This window comes from Colias philodice, chromosome 21, assembly GCF_061535455.1.
Source record: "Colias philodice isolate Cphi_HAF_F1 chromosome 21, ilColPhil1 Martin Lab GWU primary, whole genome shotgun sequence".
Taxonomy (NCBI): Eukaryota; Metazoa; Arthropoda; class Insecta; order Lepidoptera; family Pieridae; genus Colias; species Colias philodice.
The window spans coordinates 2,132,340-2,147,578 of NC_143106.1; the positions used below are offsets into that span (position 1 = coordinate 2,132,340).

The window sequence follows — 15,239 nt, forward strand, 5'->3', positions numbered from 1 at the left end:
ACCACTGAATGAATAAATACTTTATTTGCACTAGAAACAAAAATAATAACAAAAAACACAGATAATAGAAAAACGTACAAAAAGGCGGCGTTATCGCTAATTCAGCGATATCTTCCAGGCAACCTTAGGTCAAGGATCATGAGAATGTACATGTTTTGTATTAGTAGGAGATAATGTGTAAAAAGGTATTGTATAAATGTAAGATGGGAAAATTTTGTAACTATATCTGGATGATTTTATTGAAAAAACGAGACGAATTCAGCGACGACGGCTTCGTAGTAATTACCTTATTAATTGTAAAAAAAGTTAATTCTATTTTTTTTTGAGAAGAGAAAAAACTGCTTTAGGTAAGTATTTTATTATTTTAAAGTGTAAATATTGACGTAAACGTAAAACAAATGATAATAATCATCAAGCATGTAGAGATAAACTACGATAACATGGCGCGCCCCTCCAAAATTCAAAACGTTTGAAAGTATTTACAATGCACCACCAAGATTCACAACGCATGTGTGCGTAATGAGACGGCCGTCAAACAAAAACAAATCCACGGATTTGTTGCTCGACTAGTCACGCTCTAATCGCTCATTATTATTAGTAATGGCGCTGCACTGACGTATTCTATGAAAACGACACGTGCGTTGTCTTGGGCGCTCGGAAACTTATGATTAGTTGACCAACAAATCTGGACGTAAAGTACTAAAGACGAATACGTACAACTACATACAAACTCCTTCGTAAGGATGTCACTACACACATTGAAACAGTAATTTGGAGGGGCGCGCCATGTTATCGTAGTTTATCTCTAGAAATTTTTGAAAATATTGTTTTAAAAAAATTTGAAGATTTTTATAATTAAAAAGCATTAATTTAAAACAAAACGAACCTTTCTAAACTCAAAGCTCTGGTCGAAGATGTAGTCCAACATGATCCCGTGGAAGGAAGTCTCCTTGAGGAAGAAGTACATGCCGATGGGCGTGTTGTTGCTGATGTCGAACTTGCCGATCTCGAGGAAACGCCCGCGGTAACCAAGGCAACGGACTGACGCCTGGTGGGGAAAAGTTAGTTAAACTCAAGAATCTTATATCTAATACAAACTATACTAACTACCTAGGTGTGAAAGGGATAAAAAACATACAGGCGTCATTCAACGTCATATTTTCTTGTTACAAGTTAATGTTCATACTGAAGTCTCCAGTGTATTAGATATAAGCTTCTTGGTAAAACTTAAAGGAAGTAAGTATTGGTAACGTAGTTATATAATGAGACTAGCTGTTCCCCGCGGTTTCACCAGCATTGCTCCGCTCCTGTTGGTCTTAGCGTGATGATATATAGCTTATAGCCTTCCTCGATAAATGGGCTATCTAACACCGAAAGAATTTTTCAAATCGGACCAATAGTTCCTGAGATTAGCGCGTTCAAACAAACAAACAAACAATCAAACAAACAAACTCTTCAGCTTTATAATATTAGTATAGATGTTGAAAGGACACTCGTAAAAAGTTCAACTCAGAAAAGAATTGGTTATAATTATATTATTATACTAGCGGTCCGCCCCGGCTTCACCCGTGGTACATATGAAAAATAGATGTTGGCCGATTCTCAGACTTACCCGATATGCACAGAAAATTTCATGAGAATCGGTCCACCCGTTTCGGAGGAGTATGCAGACTAACATTGTGACACGAGAATTTTATATATAAGAAGAAGATTTTGATGTAGAATAGGATAATATAAACAATTCGAGAAATTTAAAAAGTTATTTAAACGAATGTTATGAAAATAGTATATAAGAATGATAAGTATGAATTGAATTGAATGCAAATATTACCAAATAAAAAAAATAATTTTTTAAAAAAAAAGGAAAACTTAAGTCTTAAAAATTGTTTAAAAGGTAAGTTAAAATCGACGAAATGACAGCTTTATACTAACAGAAAATGTGTTTAAAACGAACCTGTAGTTTGTCATCAGACAGTGAGTTGAGAACCATATCAACACCCTTGCCGTTGGTCTCGCGACGGATCATGTCCTCGAAGGACGTGTCACGGGAGTTGCCGATGTGACTGTCTGTTGGGATTTTAAATCAAGTTATATTATGATGTTGGGTAGTTTATAATATAAGTTATTAAATTATAATTTTAAGCTATTGCATAGCTTCTATCGCGGGCCTTGTGCGCGGGGACCGAATCGAGAAATTCCGTAACGAAAAAACCTCACGCTCCCCACTCCGACGGGCGGTGGTGTGTCTTGAAGGCATAGCATGCAATAGCTTTACCGCGGCAGTCCCTGAGTGCCACACGTCTTTTTTATTTAAACGTGTAACTTTCTTTCCACGTAAAGAGAAGGAAAATTTTACTTTTTTATGGCATATCACAAAGTAATAAATCATTAAATTATCTAATGGTGATTGAAATTTGCTAGAATTACTTTTCTTACTTTAAAAACTTCCAACACAGAAGAAATCGCGCCAGTCACCAGACACATCGGGTCACTAAACAAAACCTTACCCTTAAGTTGCGGGAACAGCTTCTTGATAAAGGCCCTCTTCTCCGCAGTGCCCACGGTGGTGAAGACCTCGCAACCATAATGCAGCGCCACGTTAATGGCCGCTTGTCCCACGCCACCGGACCCAGCGTGGATCAGAATCGTCTCACCACGTTGCATTTGGCCCACCATTACCTGGGTAGGTAAAACAGCATGTCATCAAAGTATGATTGAAATGTGAGGGACAATTTTAGAACGTATCTGGCCTATTGTTCAATGATGCCAAAAATTCTGTGACAGTAAATATATGAATATAAATTATTGTTATATTGTTAATTTAGCCTCAAAGCCTAGCGGCTAGCACAGTGCAAAGCAAAATTTCTGATATAGCTGTATTTGGTAAAAACCCTGACACAAGTCATACCAATTTTACCAGTTAATTTCATTTGAAAACGGCATCCAAACTAAAAAGCAATTAATAAGATGTTCTTAAACCCTGCCCAATAAACTAGTAGACAACAGAGACGTGTGAAAAGTCTATGGCTTCCTCAGACATATAAAAATTTCATTAGATATCGAACAGAGCACTTTACTTTGCAATCTATAGTCTAGCTATAGACCTGCAAATATACTGTGACCTAAATGAAATTATCTGTTAAATAAGGTTAAGTATTTGATTAATTTCATCTAAAAACTCTCACCAAAGCATAATACACAGTGCCGTAAGCCACAGGCACAGTAGCGGCCTCTTCAAATGTCCACTCATCAGGTATGCTCCAGCAGAGCGCTCGGTCCCCACGCACCATGTTCGCCATACCGCTGTTCTTCACCATCGCCATTACGCGGGAACCACTGGATTTGAATTTGAATTTAGAATGTGGATTTTTAAGGAGGCTGGCTGCTGTTGTTTGATATTAGAATATGGTGTTATGTTTTATTTTTTATTTTGTTATGCTTCTTGCCAGGAAGATAGAAAATTCTGTTACCACATGGGAGTTGCTACTTCAGCAGTGGCATTTGGGAAACGTATGAATTGATGGATTGGTTTTTAAATGTTTAAATACTAGTTGTATCCGGTAGTATAATCTATGTATATTATACTACGCAAAAATCGATTTTTTTATTATTTGTAAAAACTGATTGTTATCAACAAAGTGAGATGCATTTATCTTTATGTAAGTTTTCGGATATGCTATGGTTATTGGATATGCTTTTAATGACGGAATTGCAGTTGAAGTTGAAAATAAAATATGTTTTATGAATTTTCTGTTCAGTTGTTAATATCATTAAATTAAAAAAAAACTTAACTAAAAATGAAACAATTATCAATATAATTTTCTCACAGCAAGACATTGTTTTACTTACTTGGCAGTTCTACCAACAATTTCGAACCCTTGCACGCACTCCTGCGCAAGCCGACCACGCGCCACTGCGTCAACGGTCACACGACCCATGGCCGTCATGACGTCACGGAAGTTAAGTGCTGCACAATATACCTGTATGGGATTATTAATTATGAACCTAATTAGAGTTATTTCATGATAATCTATGTGTTTGAATAATAGTGTGTTATAATCTAAAATTCATTTTTCAATTTTAATGAAACTAAAATTCCTGACATAATAATATAAAAAATGCGATCAAATAGACCTTTTGCAAAATATGGCCAAATACTGGTATTAATGTTTATGTTTAGGAACATTACACGAAAACATTTTACGAAAACTTTCATCTGAAATTTAAAGTCTTCATTTATCGGTCCTTCGAGACCTATCAATCAAATTCTACACGCAAAAGTCTGTAAGAAATATAACCAACTTACATGAATAAGTAAAAACCTAAAATATAATTAATTAAACTTACATGAATAAGCACGTGCTCCGGATTCTTGAACTCTTGGTTCTCTCTGATTGGTCCTTCGAGCCACTTGAGTGAGGATAGATCTCCGATAGTGATCGTGTTGACGAAGGCGTGGTTAGCGCGGACTGTTTCTAAGTCCCCAAGGAGCAAGTGACGGTAGGTACCCCATTGACCCTGGATGGGAAATATTCGGGATAATGTTTTGTAAAATTTATTTATTTATTTAACTCTTTAATAGTTGTACAGATAGGTAACCTTAGAACTACTTATAGATAGAACAGAGTACAACTATTTTGGCGGCTTTATCACTTAATAGTGATCATCAATTTAATTATGGAAATAAAAATATTTACAGAAGAAAAAGAAGAAGTATTTTAACTTCGTATTCAATAAATCGTACAAATCAAAAACTGTAAAAAAATATAATTTTGAAAGTTGCAAGATTCAGTACATTCTCTAGGTACTGTAATAGATACTGTCTACTGTCTAGGTAACTAACTGGTCTTTTACAAAAATAGCAAAAATGTTCAATTGGATAATTAATAATTATTTGAACTACTTTGAACATTATACTAAAAAGAGACCTAGTTTTAACATAAATAAAGGTTTACTATCAACACAATGCATCAAATTTATTTTTATCTTCTTCAACAACGAATACTTACATCCTGATAGACATTGATAGCTAGATCTTTATCCAGTTGTTCTTCATAGAACTCCAGATCCGGGTTAAAAGCTGGTGCTGCAGGGTCTGCAATAAGCAGCCCATATACAATTTCACCACCCGGCTCCTTTCGCAAACAATTGACCAATCCGAGCAATCCATTTAATGGCTCATCCTGACTATATATGACCAGTTTCTGCCCATTCTTCAGTTCTTCCTTCACTTTGTCTATCCACGCGTACGTCTGGTCGGCTGTGACGATTTGGATGAATTTTGCCGGTTTGGCTCCAACACGTTTTCTGAAGAGGACTAGGTATTCGACGCCCGTGTCTTGGATCGTGAGGATGTCGTATTTGTCGGAGTGCTCTTTGATGTCAGGGCGGGTCTTTTCGCGGGAGATGAGGAAACACTTGTCGCGGAGGGTTGATACTGCTTGTTGTAGGATCTGGAATGTTTTTTTTAATAATTTGGAAATGTCTTTTGTTATTTCAAATATTTTTTGAAGATGTGTGTAATGTTAATTTAAATGGATGTTCGAAGTTTATTTTCGAATAGTTATGAAAGGAAATACGATTTTAATTCATTTTAAAAATTTAATTTAGTTTTTTTCATCATAAATAAGATGAATTACTCATTTTATTTAACTTGTATAATACCCCTTTGTCGAATCATTTGTATGAGGCAGTCATTCCGAAAATTGTAATTTAAAAATATTATTTATCCGTTTGTAAATTACTAAACACTATTATCATTGATATCAATAGCTCTTACCTCAGGCCGTCCAAACAGGTTAGCACCAATAAACAGTACAGTATTAGACTCTCCAGATATCTTTTTATTCTCAACAGTAATATATGAAGGCATTTCCACAGCTTCCTCAGAGATGACCAATAACTCTGGTTGTACCAATGGAAGGTCACCAAGCATATCACCAACTTTCTCTAAGAGAGGCTCGTAGGAGTTGTTCTTGTATTCCTCATCTATTAATTCTATGCTCTTCACTTTGTATGTTTGTACGTTTTCAAGGATTAGCTGGATGTTCGCGCGGAGGATGTCTTCAACCTGTGATGGGATTTTTTGTCAAATTTGAAATAAATTTTTTTTTTATTATATTTAATTCAGGTAACAGACAATAAATTGTACAGACCCATAGAATAAATACCCATAAAATAAATTACGTGTAAAAGTTTTTTGATGGTCAAATAAACAAATATTTGTAAATTTTGTGTTTTATTTAATGTGTCCTAAGACGATATTATTATCACATTTTTTATGATACCTATGGGATCTTCAGTTTTAGGTTAGTTTGCATTTAATAAAGTAGAATGAATTATAAATATTCAAATTACCCTTTATCAGCAACACAACATAGTGAATCATTTTCATACACTTATTTTAAAGTTTAACTATTACTTATTTCCTGCAATACTTCTTCAAAAAAATAATAGATAAAACTTACCGCCATCTTAGTCTTGCCAAAGTTGGGGACGAACTCATTCTTCTCCAGTACTGGGATACCAAGAGGAATCTTCTTGGATATTGGTGTTGCGTGTAGACCACGAATTTCAACACCACCAGCCCTATTTGTAAAATTAAATTTATTAATAACTTTAGTCTCTACTTCTTCATTCTAATAACCTTTATGATCCATTTAATCTTTGAAATGGGTAAAATCTAGGATTACTAACATTACTTTTATGAAAAAAAATTTAATCATGATAATAATATGAACCAGTTATTGTATGTATTCTATATTTTGCTTAATTTCATCAAAGTCAATATAACTTGTTTTATAAGCGACATAAAAAAGCTCTCTTTATTTATTTGACTTGACTCAGAAACTTCATTTAATTACCTGATAACATCCACATCCGGGTACACCCTGACTTCAAAGGACTGTCTATTCGAATCCGGGTTCATCTTGGAAACCGCATCATAGTGCATATTGGCATCTATAGATAATTTCTCTATTCTTGTTGGCACGAAGAGACCTCTAGTATCATTGCCCACGATACGTAGTTGGAGCATACAGTCCATAAATGTGACCCAGTTATTGACCCAGGCTAAACGACCTCGGGTTCCTTCAATGTTGCAACCGATTACTCCGCGGAAGAGGCCACTGGTGGGAAAAATTGATTTGTAGTAGGAAAAAGATAATATATTATAATAATAGATAAGTCTTTATTGCACACACACAAGATTTACAATAAACACAGAAAAAGACAAATAGATGCAAGCATGTACAAATGGCGGCCTTATCGCTAGGCAGCGATCTCTTCCAGACTACCATTAATATTAACAGGGAAACACATTTAAAGGAGGTGGGTGAGCATAAATTATTGCGTCGGGAAATAAAAATAAATTTTATTAGGTATAACTACATAAAGCATGCATTATATGATATAATGTGTTTCATAGTTTGGAAAAATAAAATAGGTAAAGTTGATGATTAATTTTGATTTAAAGTTTATGTATTGAAAGAAGTAAAACAAAGAGGTGGTAGATATTATTATTTGGAAAAATATAACTGACATTACAGGAGTTAAAACAGTAAAACAAGTAGGTTTGTGTAACTAGATTACTACTTACATAGTGTAAATTGATATAATTATCCAAATTATACAATTATTTCCATACCTTTCTGATATGATGAAATAACAAATTTCTTTTCAAATAATATTGAACAGCAAATCTACAATTTTTTACCACTTCTGTCCTACGTTCTTTACGTAGGTACGATCAAACAAACACACAAACTCACCTATACTGATAGCCTCTAAGTCTCAGCTCCTTGTAGAAGTCCTTAGTGAGCATGTGCTTCACATTGGGGCCAGTCGCTTCTGGTGCAGGTTGGAGCTGTCTGTATTCTTGGCCTACGTTCTTCTTGGCGTAGATACGACCAGTTACTATGGATGCACCGCTTTCTACGATCTGGTGGTTTAGAATATAATTTAAGCTATTGCATAGCTTCTAACGCGGGACTCGAGCGCGGGGACCGACTCCAGAAATTCCGTAACGAAAAAAACCTCATGCTCCCCACTCCGACGGACACGGAGGTGCGGCTTGAAGGCATAGCATGCAATAGCTTTACCGCGGTAGTCCGCGAGTGCCACACGTCTTTTTTTATAATTTTTGTGGTATGTCAAAGTTCAGAAGACTGGAAGTTTTGTTTTTTGTACGAAATGACTCAAAAATATTAATTGAGCATTTGAGCATATTATCATTTTGACTTGATCTAGCTTAAATATTTTTGTACCTATTATCTTACTTATTCAACTAAAAAGTAACATAGTGAAGGATTTTCTCAAGATTTTTTTGCGGTAGATTAAAATTGGCTGTTAAATTTCAAATCACATTTATCATGTAAAACAAAAGTATATTTCTATTACCATCAGGTACCATTCGGTATTTACTTACCTCGAAATTGCCACTGCCCTTCTGGATCATAATGACAAACTCCAAATTGCCCTCCTTGGGAATATTAGTTGCCCTCTGGAATCGAACATTCTCGAAGACCACAGAGACCTCAGTGAAGAGTTCTCCCATCATCATACCCAGAGTTTCCCAGGCAAGTACTAGGTATCCCGTAGCGGGGTAGAGGTTACGACCTAGGAATTAAGTTTTTGTCAGAAAATTGTATGGCTTAAGTTTAAGGCAATTTTATTTAAAAAATTACCTAAAAAAAATTTAAATGTTCCCCATCATCATGCCGGCAGTTTCCTAAACAAGCAATAAATACCCCTTATCGGGGTACCGTGACTTTGATTGGGATTTTAATAATAACGTAAGTCATCTATACTAATATTATAAAGCTGAAGAGTTTGTTTGTTTGTTTGTTTGAACGCGCTAATCTCGGGAACTACTGGTCCGATTTGAAAAATTCTTTCGGTGTTAGATAGCTCATTTATCGAGGAAGGCTATAGGCTATATACCATCACGCTACGACCAACGGGAGAGGAGCCACGGGGTTAGAAACCGCGCGGAACGGCTAGTTAAATATATTTTTGCTAGGATTTTTTAACAACCCCACAAGTGGTCAATTTGAGTGCCGTGTATCTCTTGACTATTTATAGGGTAAAATTTTTACAATTTGTTTTAATTTGAAATGTAAATTTGATCCTTATCAAATGCGCAGGTCTTAATTTATCCTTAATAATGCGTTTCTACTTAATTAACTTCTTGCACATCACTACAAGAAGTCTTTAATTAATAACTTTTATGAAAAAGTAAAGCAAGATTTTATCAATATTTACGTTGATAGATTATGTAAATTTACTAAGTCTATTTTAAGATCCAATTCCATTGTTTGTCTTGATATTGAATTTCGTTTATTAATATTTGTATATTAATTTACACAGAAACTTATTAAATCTTTAGGTTTATATTACTTACCATCAACAACGTGACCAACCATGTATTCACTGTCTTCATCAGCAATGGACATTCTAACTGTTCTTTCACCAGACTTCATCTTTTCTTGCACCTTGTATGAAGTCACATACCTTTTAAATGATAAGGGCTTTGTAAGTATGGCTACATAGTATATAAAAATAACTACGTTAAAAACAACCGACTTCAAGAATGGAAAAGTAAAAAATAAAAAAGATTTGATATTATTAATTACTAATATTATTTAGATGTGCTATTTACTACTAATACTAGTTAGTGTTTGGCACCGAATTAATAACCTCCTCCTTTTTTTGAAGTCGGTTGAAAACAAAGTCGCTGTCGCTGTCTGTGTGTTCCTATGTATATCCTTTATTTATTTTAGTATTAGTATTCCTATGTATTCCTATGTATATAGCTATACTTTTTTAAAACTATGGTATGGATTATGAAGTGGTTTTTTATTACTATAATAGGTACCTATAGTGGTTTCCAAAACAAACTATTTACGAATATTGTGTTATTATTATTCTAGACAATAAAAGATCACATAGCTTTTATCATCTAAACAATATGTTCTATAGAGCTCTTGACCTAAATATTATGTTACGTTGAAAACAAAAGCAGCTAGAAAGAAATTACTTATTTGTTGTATTTCTTATGTTTATCTTTTCATGTTGAGAATGTAATTGAGCGAAACTAAATAATAATTCTTTATTTTTTTAGTTTTATATTAGTAAATATATTGTTTTATATGTCACATCACTTTGATATTTTTGTTGTAGTTGGACGTTTGTTATTTTTAATGTTAACCACTTAATAAGTTAACCACATTGATTTTCCCAAAATTACAGATATCAAAACTTGCTATATGGTTTCAAACGTCAAGATCGCGTCAAGGCAATACCGTCAAGTCATGGAGTAAGGCGACGATTTTGTTTGCCAAAGCATTTTCTCTTCTGACACGTGTGATCAGCACACATGCTCTGGTCCGGGAGCCAGCAGCAGATTTTATGACCAAGTTCCTCTCAAGCGGTAATTAGTAAAATGCATCAAAGTATAGTATTATGAAGCCTCGTGAACGTCAGCTGGAGCTCGGTTGGGGGGAAGAGCGGTTGTAGCCTCCCGTATCAGCTGACAGTTTTTCCACCAAGATACAGCCAGCTGACATATATATTTATCCACAGTTACATATAAGCTATCATCAGGTAAATTTTTGTTTGAGAGGAAATAACGGAAAATAAATTTTTCTTTAAATTTAACTTTCATGTTCGAGACACCAGCTGACGTATAATAACACCATGTTGTAACCAGCTGACTATTTTTTTTCGTTGAGATATTGGGTTAGCTACAATTTGACAAATTTTTAGCTGAGAGGAAATGAATGAATGAATGTATTTTTTTCCTATGTGCGTGGGAGGCTACAACCGCTCACCCCCCCAACCGAGCGCCAGCTGACGTTCACGAGGCTTTATAATACTATACTCTCATGCGTCTGACGAATTATCTCTTGAGAGGAAATAGTTAACCAAATTTGCACCTGGCTCGGATAACCACTCGTTTTTTGTTCACAATTTTTATTTGAAACCATGATTTATTAATGTGAATGTTTCTGAATTTAAATATTATAGCCTATTTCTAAATATCGTATCAAAAAATACCAAATGAAGTGAAAACATCGCATGCATTGAAAACACGGTAAAGTCAAAGAACGCAGCGGATAACCAGCCTATTTGTTTGCGGTCCCCTGATTGATGGGAGCGATTAATAACAGTTGGACTCTTTATTGCATGCTGGGTTAGGAGTTAGGGAACGAAATGTTTGAATATTTGTCTGTTTACATATAATAACGTAATATTGTTGATTGCAAATATTATGGTGGTAACTAAATGAATAAATAATTTTGTAGATATTACATTTTAATCAACGTCTGATTGTTTTTGATGTGACAACGTCTTATAATTCGATAGAGCCGGTTGCACACACGAAAAAACATGACTCATGCGGCGTTACCTCGCTCTGAGGCGTTCCATGTAAGGCTTGAAGTGCAAGCGAGAGCGCGGAACGAGCGACAAAGATGCACAATTGGACGTTGTCACGTTCAACTATCATCAGTAGGTAAACCAACTTTACAGACAACCAATTTTTTTTCTACATCATCGAAAAATAGTAATCTGTTATTATAAATCATCACCCATGAGCATTCGTAGCCCAAGCATATTTGCGATAATTTTGCAATGAAAGTTTTGGCTTTCTGAATGCTTTGCATTGATGGAATTATTTTTGTCATTCCATTTGATTGTTGGAAATCCCCACTTATCAAAATGTATCCGAATCTTTTATCTAATAAAAAGTAAATTAAAGTCCTAAAAATAAAAATCAGCAGCTCCTAAACTGCTAAACCAGTTTCGGCCAACGCGTAAAGAGTTTGCGGCCTCGGAGCGTCGCAATAAGTGATGAAAAATGAGATACGACTTCCCGTTTGACCCGATATAATGATTGGGATTTTGTGTCATTTTCGGAATATGTTGGTTCTGATATATACTTTTAATTCGTCATTTGGTTTATAATTTTTACATCACTTAACCGTCTTTAGAAATGTGTACATGTAAGGTACAATCATAAATAAATCATAGATAAATCGCGTTTTGAAACCGCGGCTAATTTAAATTATAAAAAAGCGTAAGGGTAATAAATTGTATACAAAAGTGTACCTATTCCAAAGAAAATCGTTATAAATAAGGGTAACATTATTTTAAGATCTGTTAATAAAAATTATATTAATAAAATAATATAAATGAGGATAACCTTAAAAATCAGATAAACGTATAGGTAGTATAACATGATCATTTTATAAATGAGGGTAACCCTTAAAAATCTTTTTTTAACAAAAACATAAACAACATACAAAAGTTACTCACCAATCCTCACTATGTTCCCACTCAACCAGATGCGATATCATCGGTGTGCCGAGCGACACAGGGAACGCCACGGGCGGGTATATAGCTGCTAGCTTCGGGTTCAGACCCGCTTCGTATAACCTATGGAAAATAGTTATTATTTTAATCCTGAATAAATATTTATAAGAAAATGAAAGTCATTAAAATTAAAAAAAAATTTATTCAGGTACACAATTGTGTTAAAATGCTATATTTGTTCAAAGTACCGTTACTGCTGTTGCTGCTGTAAAAGATTATTTTTACGGATTTGTAGTTATTAATTTTGTGAAAAAAATTTTGAAACAAGTTGCTAAATTGACGACAATAATATTTGCTATTCTCTTGTGGATGATATTTACCATGTTTTTCTCCACAACACAATAATACAGAATCAAGTCCTAAAAAAACTAAGAATAGATACTCACTTGCCAACCGCAGTGAACAGCACTTGCACGTTATCTTCTCCTCTCTGAGTGAGTGGGACATTAATAACATCCTTCTTCAGAGATCGGCGTAAGATAGCTTGCAGAAGACCATGTGGGGCTATCTCGATGGTAAGTGCGTTTTGGTGGATCAAACGGGAAGTTTCCTCGAAGAGCACTGGGCTCTGCGGATGGAAATTAGAAGATTTTGAAGGTATAAGAAAAAAATTGGCAGAAGTTTTTGACGAGGTAAAATTAGTTTGAGGTTGGGATGTAACTGAATGAGGTGTGATTGCTCTTCCAGGAGCATTGAGCTCTGGAAATTTTGGCGAATATTTTGGAAATGTGGATAACGTAAATATTATGTTCTAGAAATAAATACGTTTACTTAGTTTGTAGACACGAAAAAGAATGAGAAAATAAATAAATAAAATAAAGATAATGTAGGTATGTACTTAGCAGAATATGTTTTAGGAGGTGAGATAAATTTCCATAATTTATGGAAGTGTGTTATAACGATTGAGATAATTTTGAACAAATAAAACTTTTGGTATTCCAAAGTAATTATAAAACCGAAAGTTAAATTTTAAGTATATGGTGTGAATAAAAAACAAGCATTTCATATTGTAACTTTAGATAACAGTAAGAACATTAAATATTTGACCTCAAAGGATAACTCTAAATTAATTTCATAAAGTAGGTACACATTCTCGTATGTTGCAAGTCCTGGACACACCACAAACATCACAATGCGGGGAAAAGCAAGTATTTATATTGAAAACAATTATGAATACCAAAATGTTATAATTAAAGAAGTTTATTTAATTATTGTGGATGGTATTATTAGTAAAATCGATGGTACATTTTAAACTTTCGTGATCGATAAAATAAATAGGACGGATAGATTACTTAGTTGTAAAAAAATGGCAAATTATAAATTTTAATAGGTAATGAAGGATTTTTTGTATATCGAAAGGCTTTTTTCCTGTTCTTGTGCAAACCTTATATTACATTTTTTTACTGTCGATAAACTAAATGACACACGTACATAATTCGACAGAAAAAAACACACAGAAATTAAAATATTTACTTACCAAAAGGTTATTAGTGTGGTATTCAGCAGAAGATAATTGTGCTTTAGGATCCTTCCACAAGTGCTGTGGTACAGAAGTTGACACCCACTTGTCGGAGCGAGGTTTGGGTTCCGGGATCACTTCCTTCAGGTATTTTAGTAGTTTGGGACCTGATTGAAAATATATTTTGTATTTGGTTCTCATAGTAATTAAGGATGGTCAAATTTAAACTAAATAAACAATGTCCTAAAAAACTGTTTCTTATAAGCCTGAAAAAGTAGCTCGCAATTGTATCACAATAAAAATTAAGTAATACTAATAATTTATTTAAAATAGAAAACTGTAGCCAATAAAAGAATAAAACTAAAGAAGAAGAGCAATATATAAATCACGAAATTTTATTAAAATGTCCAAGGGAATTTAAAGCCTTATTACATAACTGGCCGGCCGTTTTCACATCCATACTAATATTATAAATGCGAAAGTAACTCTGTCTGTCTGTCTGTTACTCAATCACGCCTAAACTACTGAACCAATTTGCATGAAATTTGGTATGGAGATATTTTGATACCCGAGAAAGGACATAGGCTACCTTTTATTGCGAAATATGTACCACGGGCGAAGCCGGGGCGGACCTCTAGTACCTAATAAAGTAATAACACTAAAATTGGTAAAGTTTACAAAAATATTATTAAATCGATGAAGTTAACAAACTTACCAGCCTCTGAAATATATTTTGAGTGATACGCAATATTGGAACACGGGACTTCCTTAGCGAATATGCCCTTTTCTACCAATTTGGCCACAAAACTGCGCATAATGTCCGCTGGGCCAGAAATGGTGCTCGAGTCGGGGCCGTTATGGCACGCTACTTCTATCTCGGGGGGACAGAGCTCTTTGATCTGGGGGTAAAATAGGTAATTTACAATTTTAATACATATTTTTTTGACGATAATAATATAAAGGAGTCAAAGAAAATTTAAAGCAAATTGAATGTATAGGGGAAACACTATATTATAATAATATTAATTGAAATGAAGTGATGCAATACAAATATAAAATAATAATAGGTATAATATCAATTATTAATTTAATTGAAAAAATAATCAGAAGATAAAACAAATTATTTTAAAAAATAACAATGTTATAAAACCAATGAACAAACATAGTAATTATTTCAAAAATAAAGCAATAGATAGAAATATTGAAAGTTATCACTACATAGTATAAAACAAAGCTGTACGCTTAAATCTTTTAAACTACGCAACGGATTTTGATGCGGTTTTTTTAATAGATAGAGTGATTCAAGAGGAAGGTTTTAGTATATAATTTATTATGTTTTAGACAAAGCGGGCGAACCCGTGGGCGGAAAGCTAGTTCAGTTATAAAACACAATAATCTTCAAAACTTA

General features: G+C 34.1%; 1 protein-coding gene across 1 annotated transcript in view; it reads right to left on the reverse strand.

The window, feature by feature from the left end:
* The window catches only part of LOC149478697 (fatty acid synthase-like), a 62,404-nt gene that overhangs the window by 14,316 nt on the left and 32,849 nt on the right, over positions 1–15,239 (reverse strand). The window contains exons 14-30 of the mRNA XM_089708695.1: positions 14,547–14,730; positions 13,850–13,998; positions 12,759–12,940; positions 12,316–12,435; positions 9,401–9,510; positions 8,426–8,616; positions 7,770–7,939; positions 6,864–7,127; positions 6,468–6,588; positions 5,780–6,070; positions 5,010–5,453; positions 4,348–4,518; positions 3,850–3,980; positions 3,186–3,336; positions 2,508–2,679; positions 1,955–2,067; positions 887–1,048 (exon numbers count right to left, since the gene is read on the reverse strand). Coding sequence (XP_089564821.1) covers positions 887–1,048; positions 1,955–2,067; positions 2,508–2,679; positions 3,186–3,336; positions 3,850–3,980; positions 4,348–4,518; positions 5,010–5,453; positions 5,780–6,070; positions 6,468–6,588; positions 6,864–7,127; positions 7,770–7,939; positions 8,426–8,616; positions 9,401–9,510; positions 12,316–12,435; positions 12,759–12,940; positions 13,850–13,998; positions 14,547–14,730 — 3,126 coding nt within the window. The remainder of the gene's footprint in view (positions 1–886; positions 1,049–1,954; positions 2,068–2,507; positions 2,680–3,185; positions 3,337–3,849; positions 3,981–4,347; positions 4,519–5,009; positions 5,454–5,779; positions 6,071–6,467; positions 6,589–6,863; positions 7,128–7,769; positions 7,940–8,425; positions 8,617–9,400; positions 9,511–12,315; positions 12,436–12,758; positions 12,941–13,849; positions 13,999–14,546; positions 14,731–15,239) is intronic.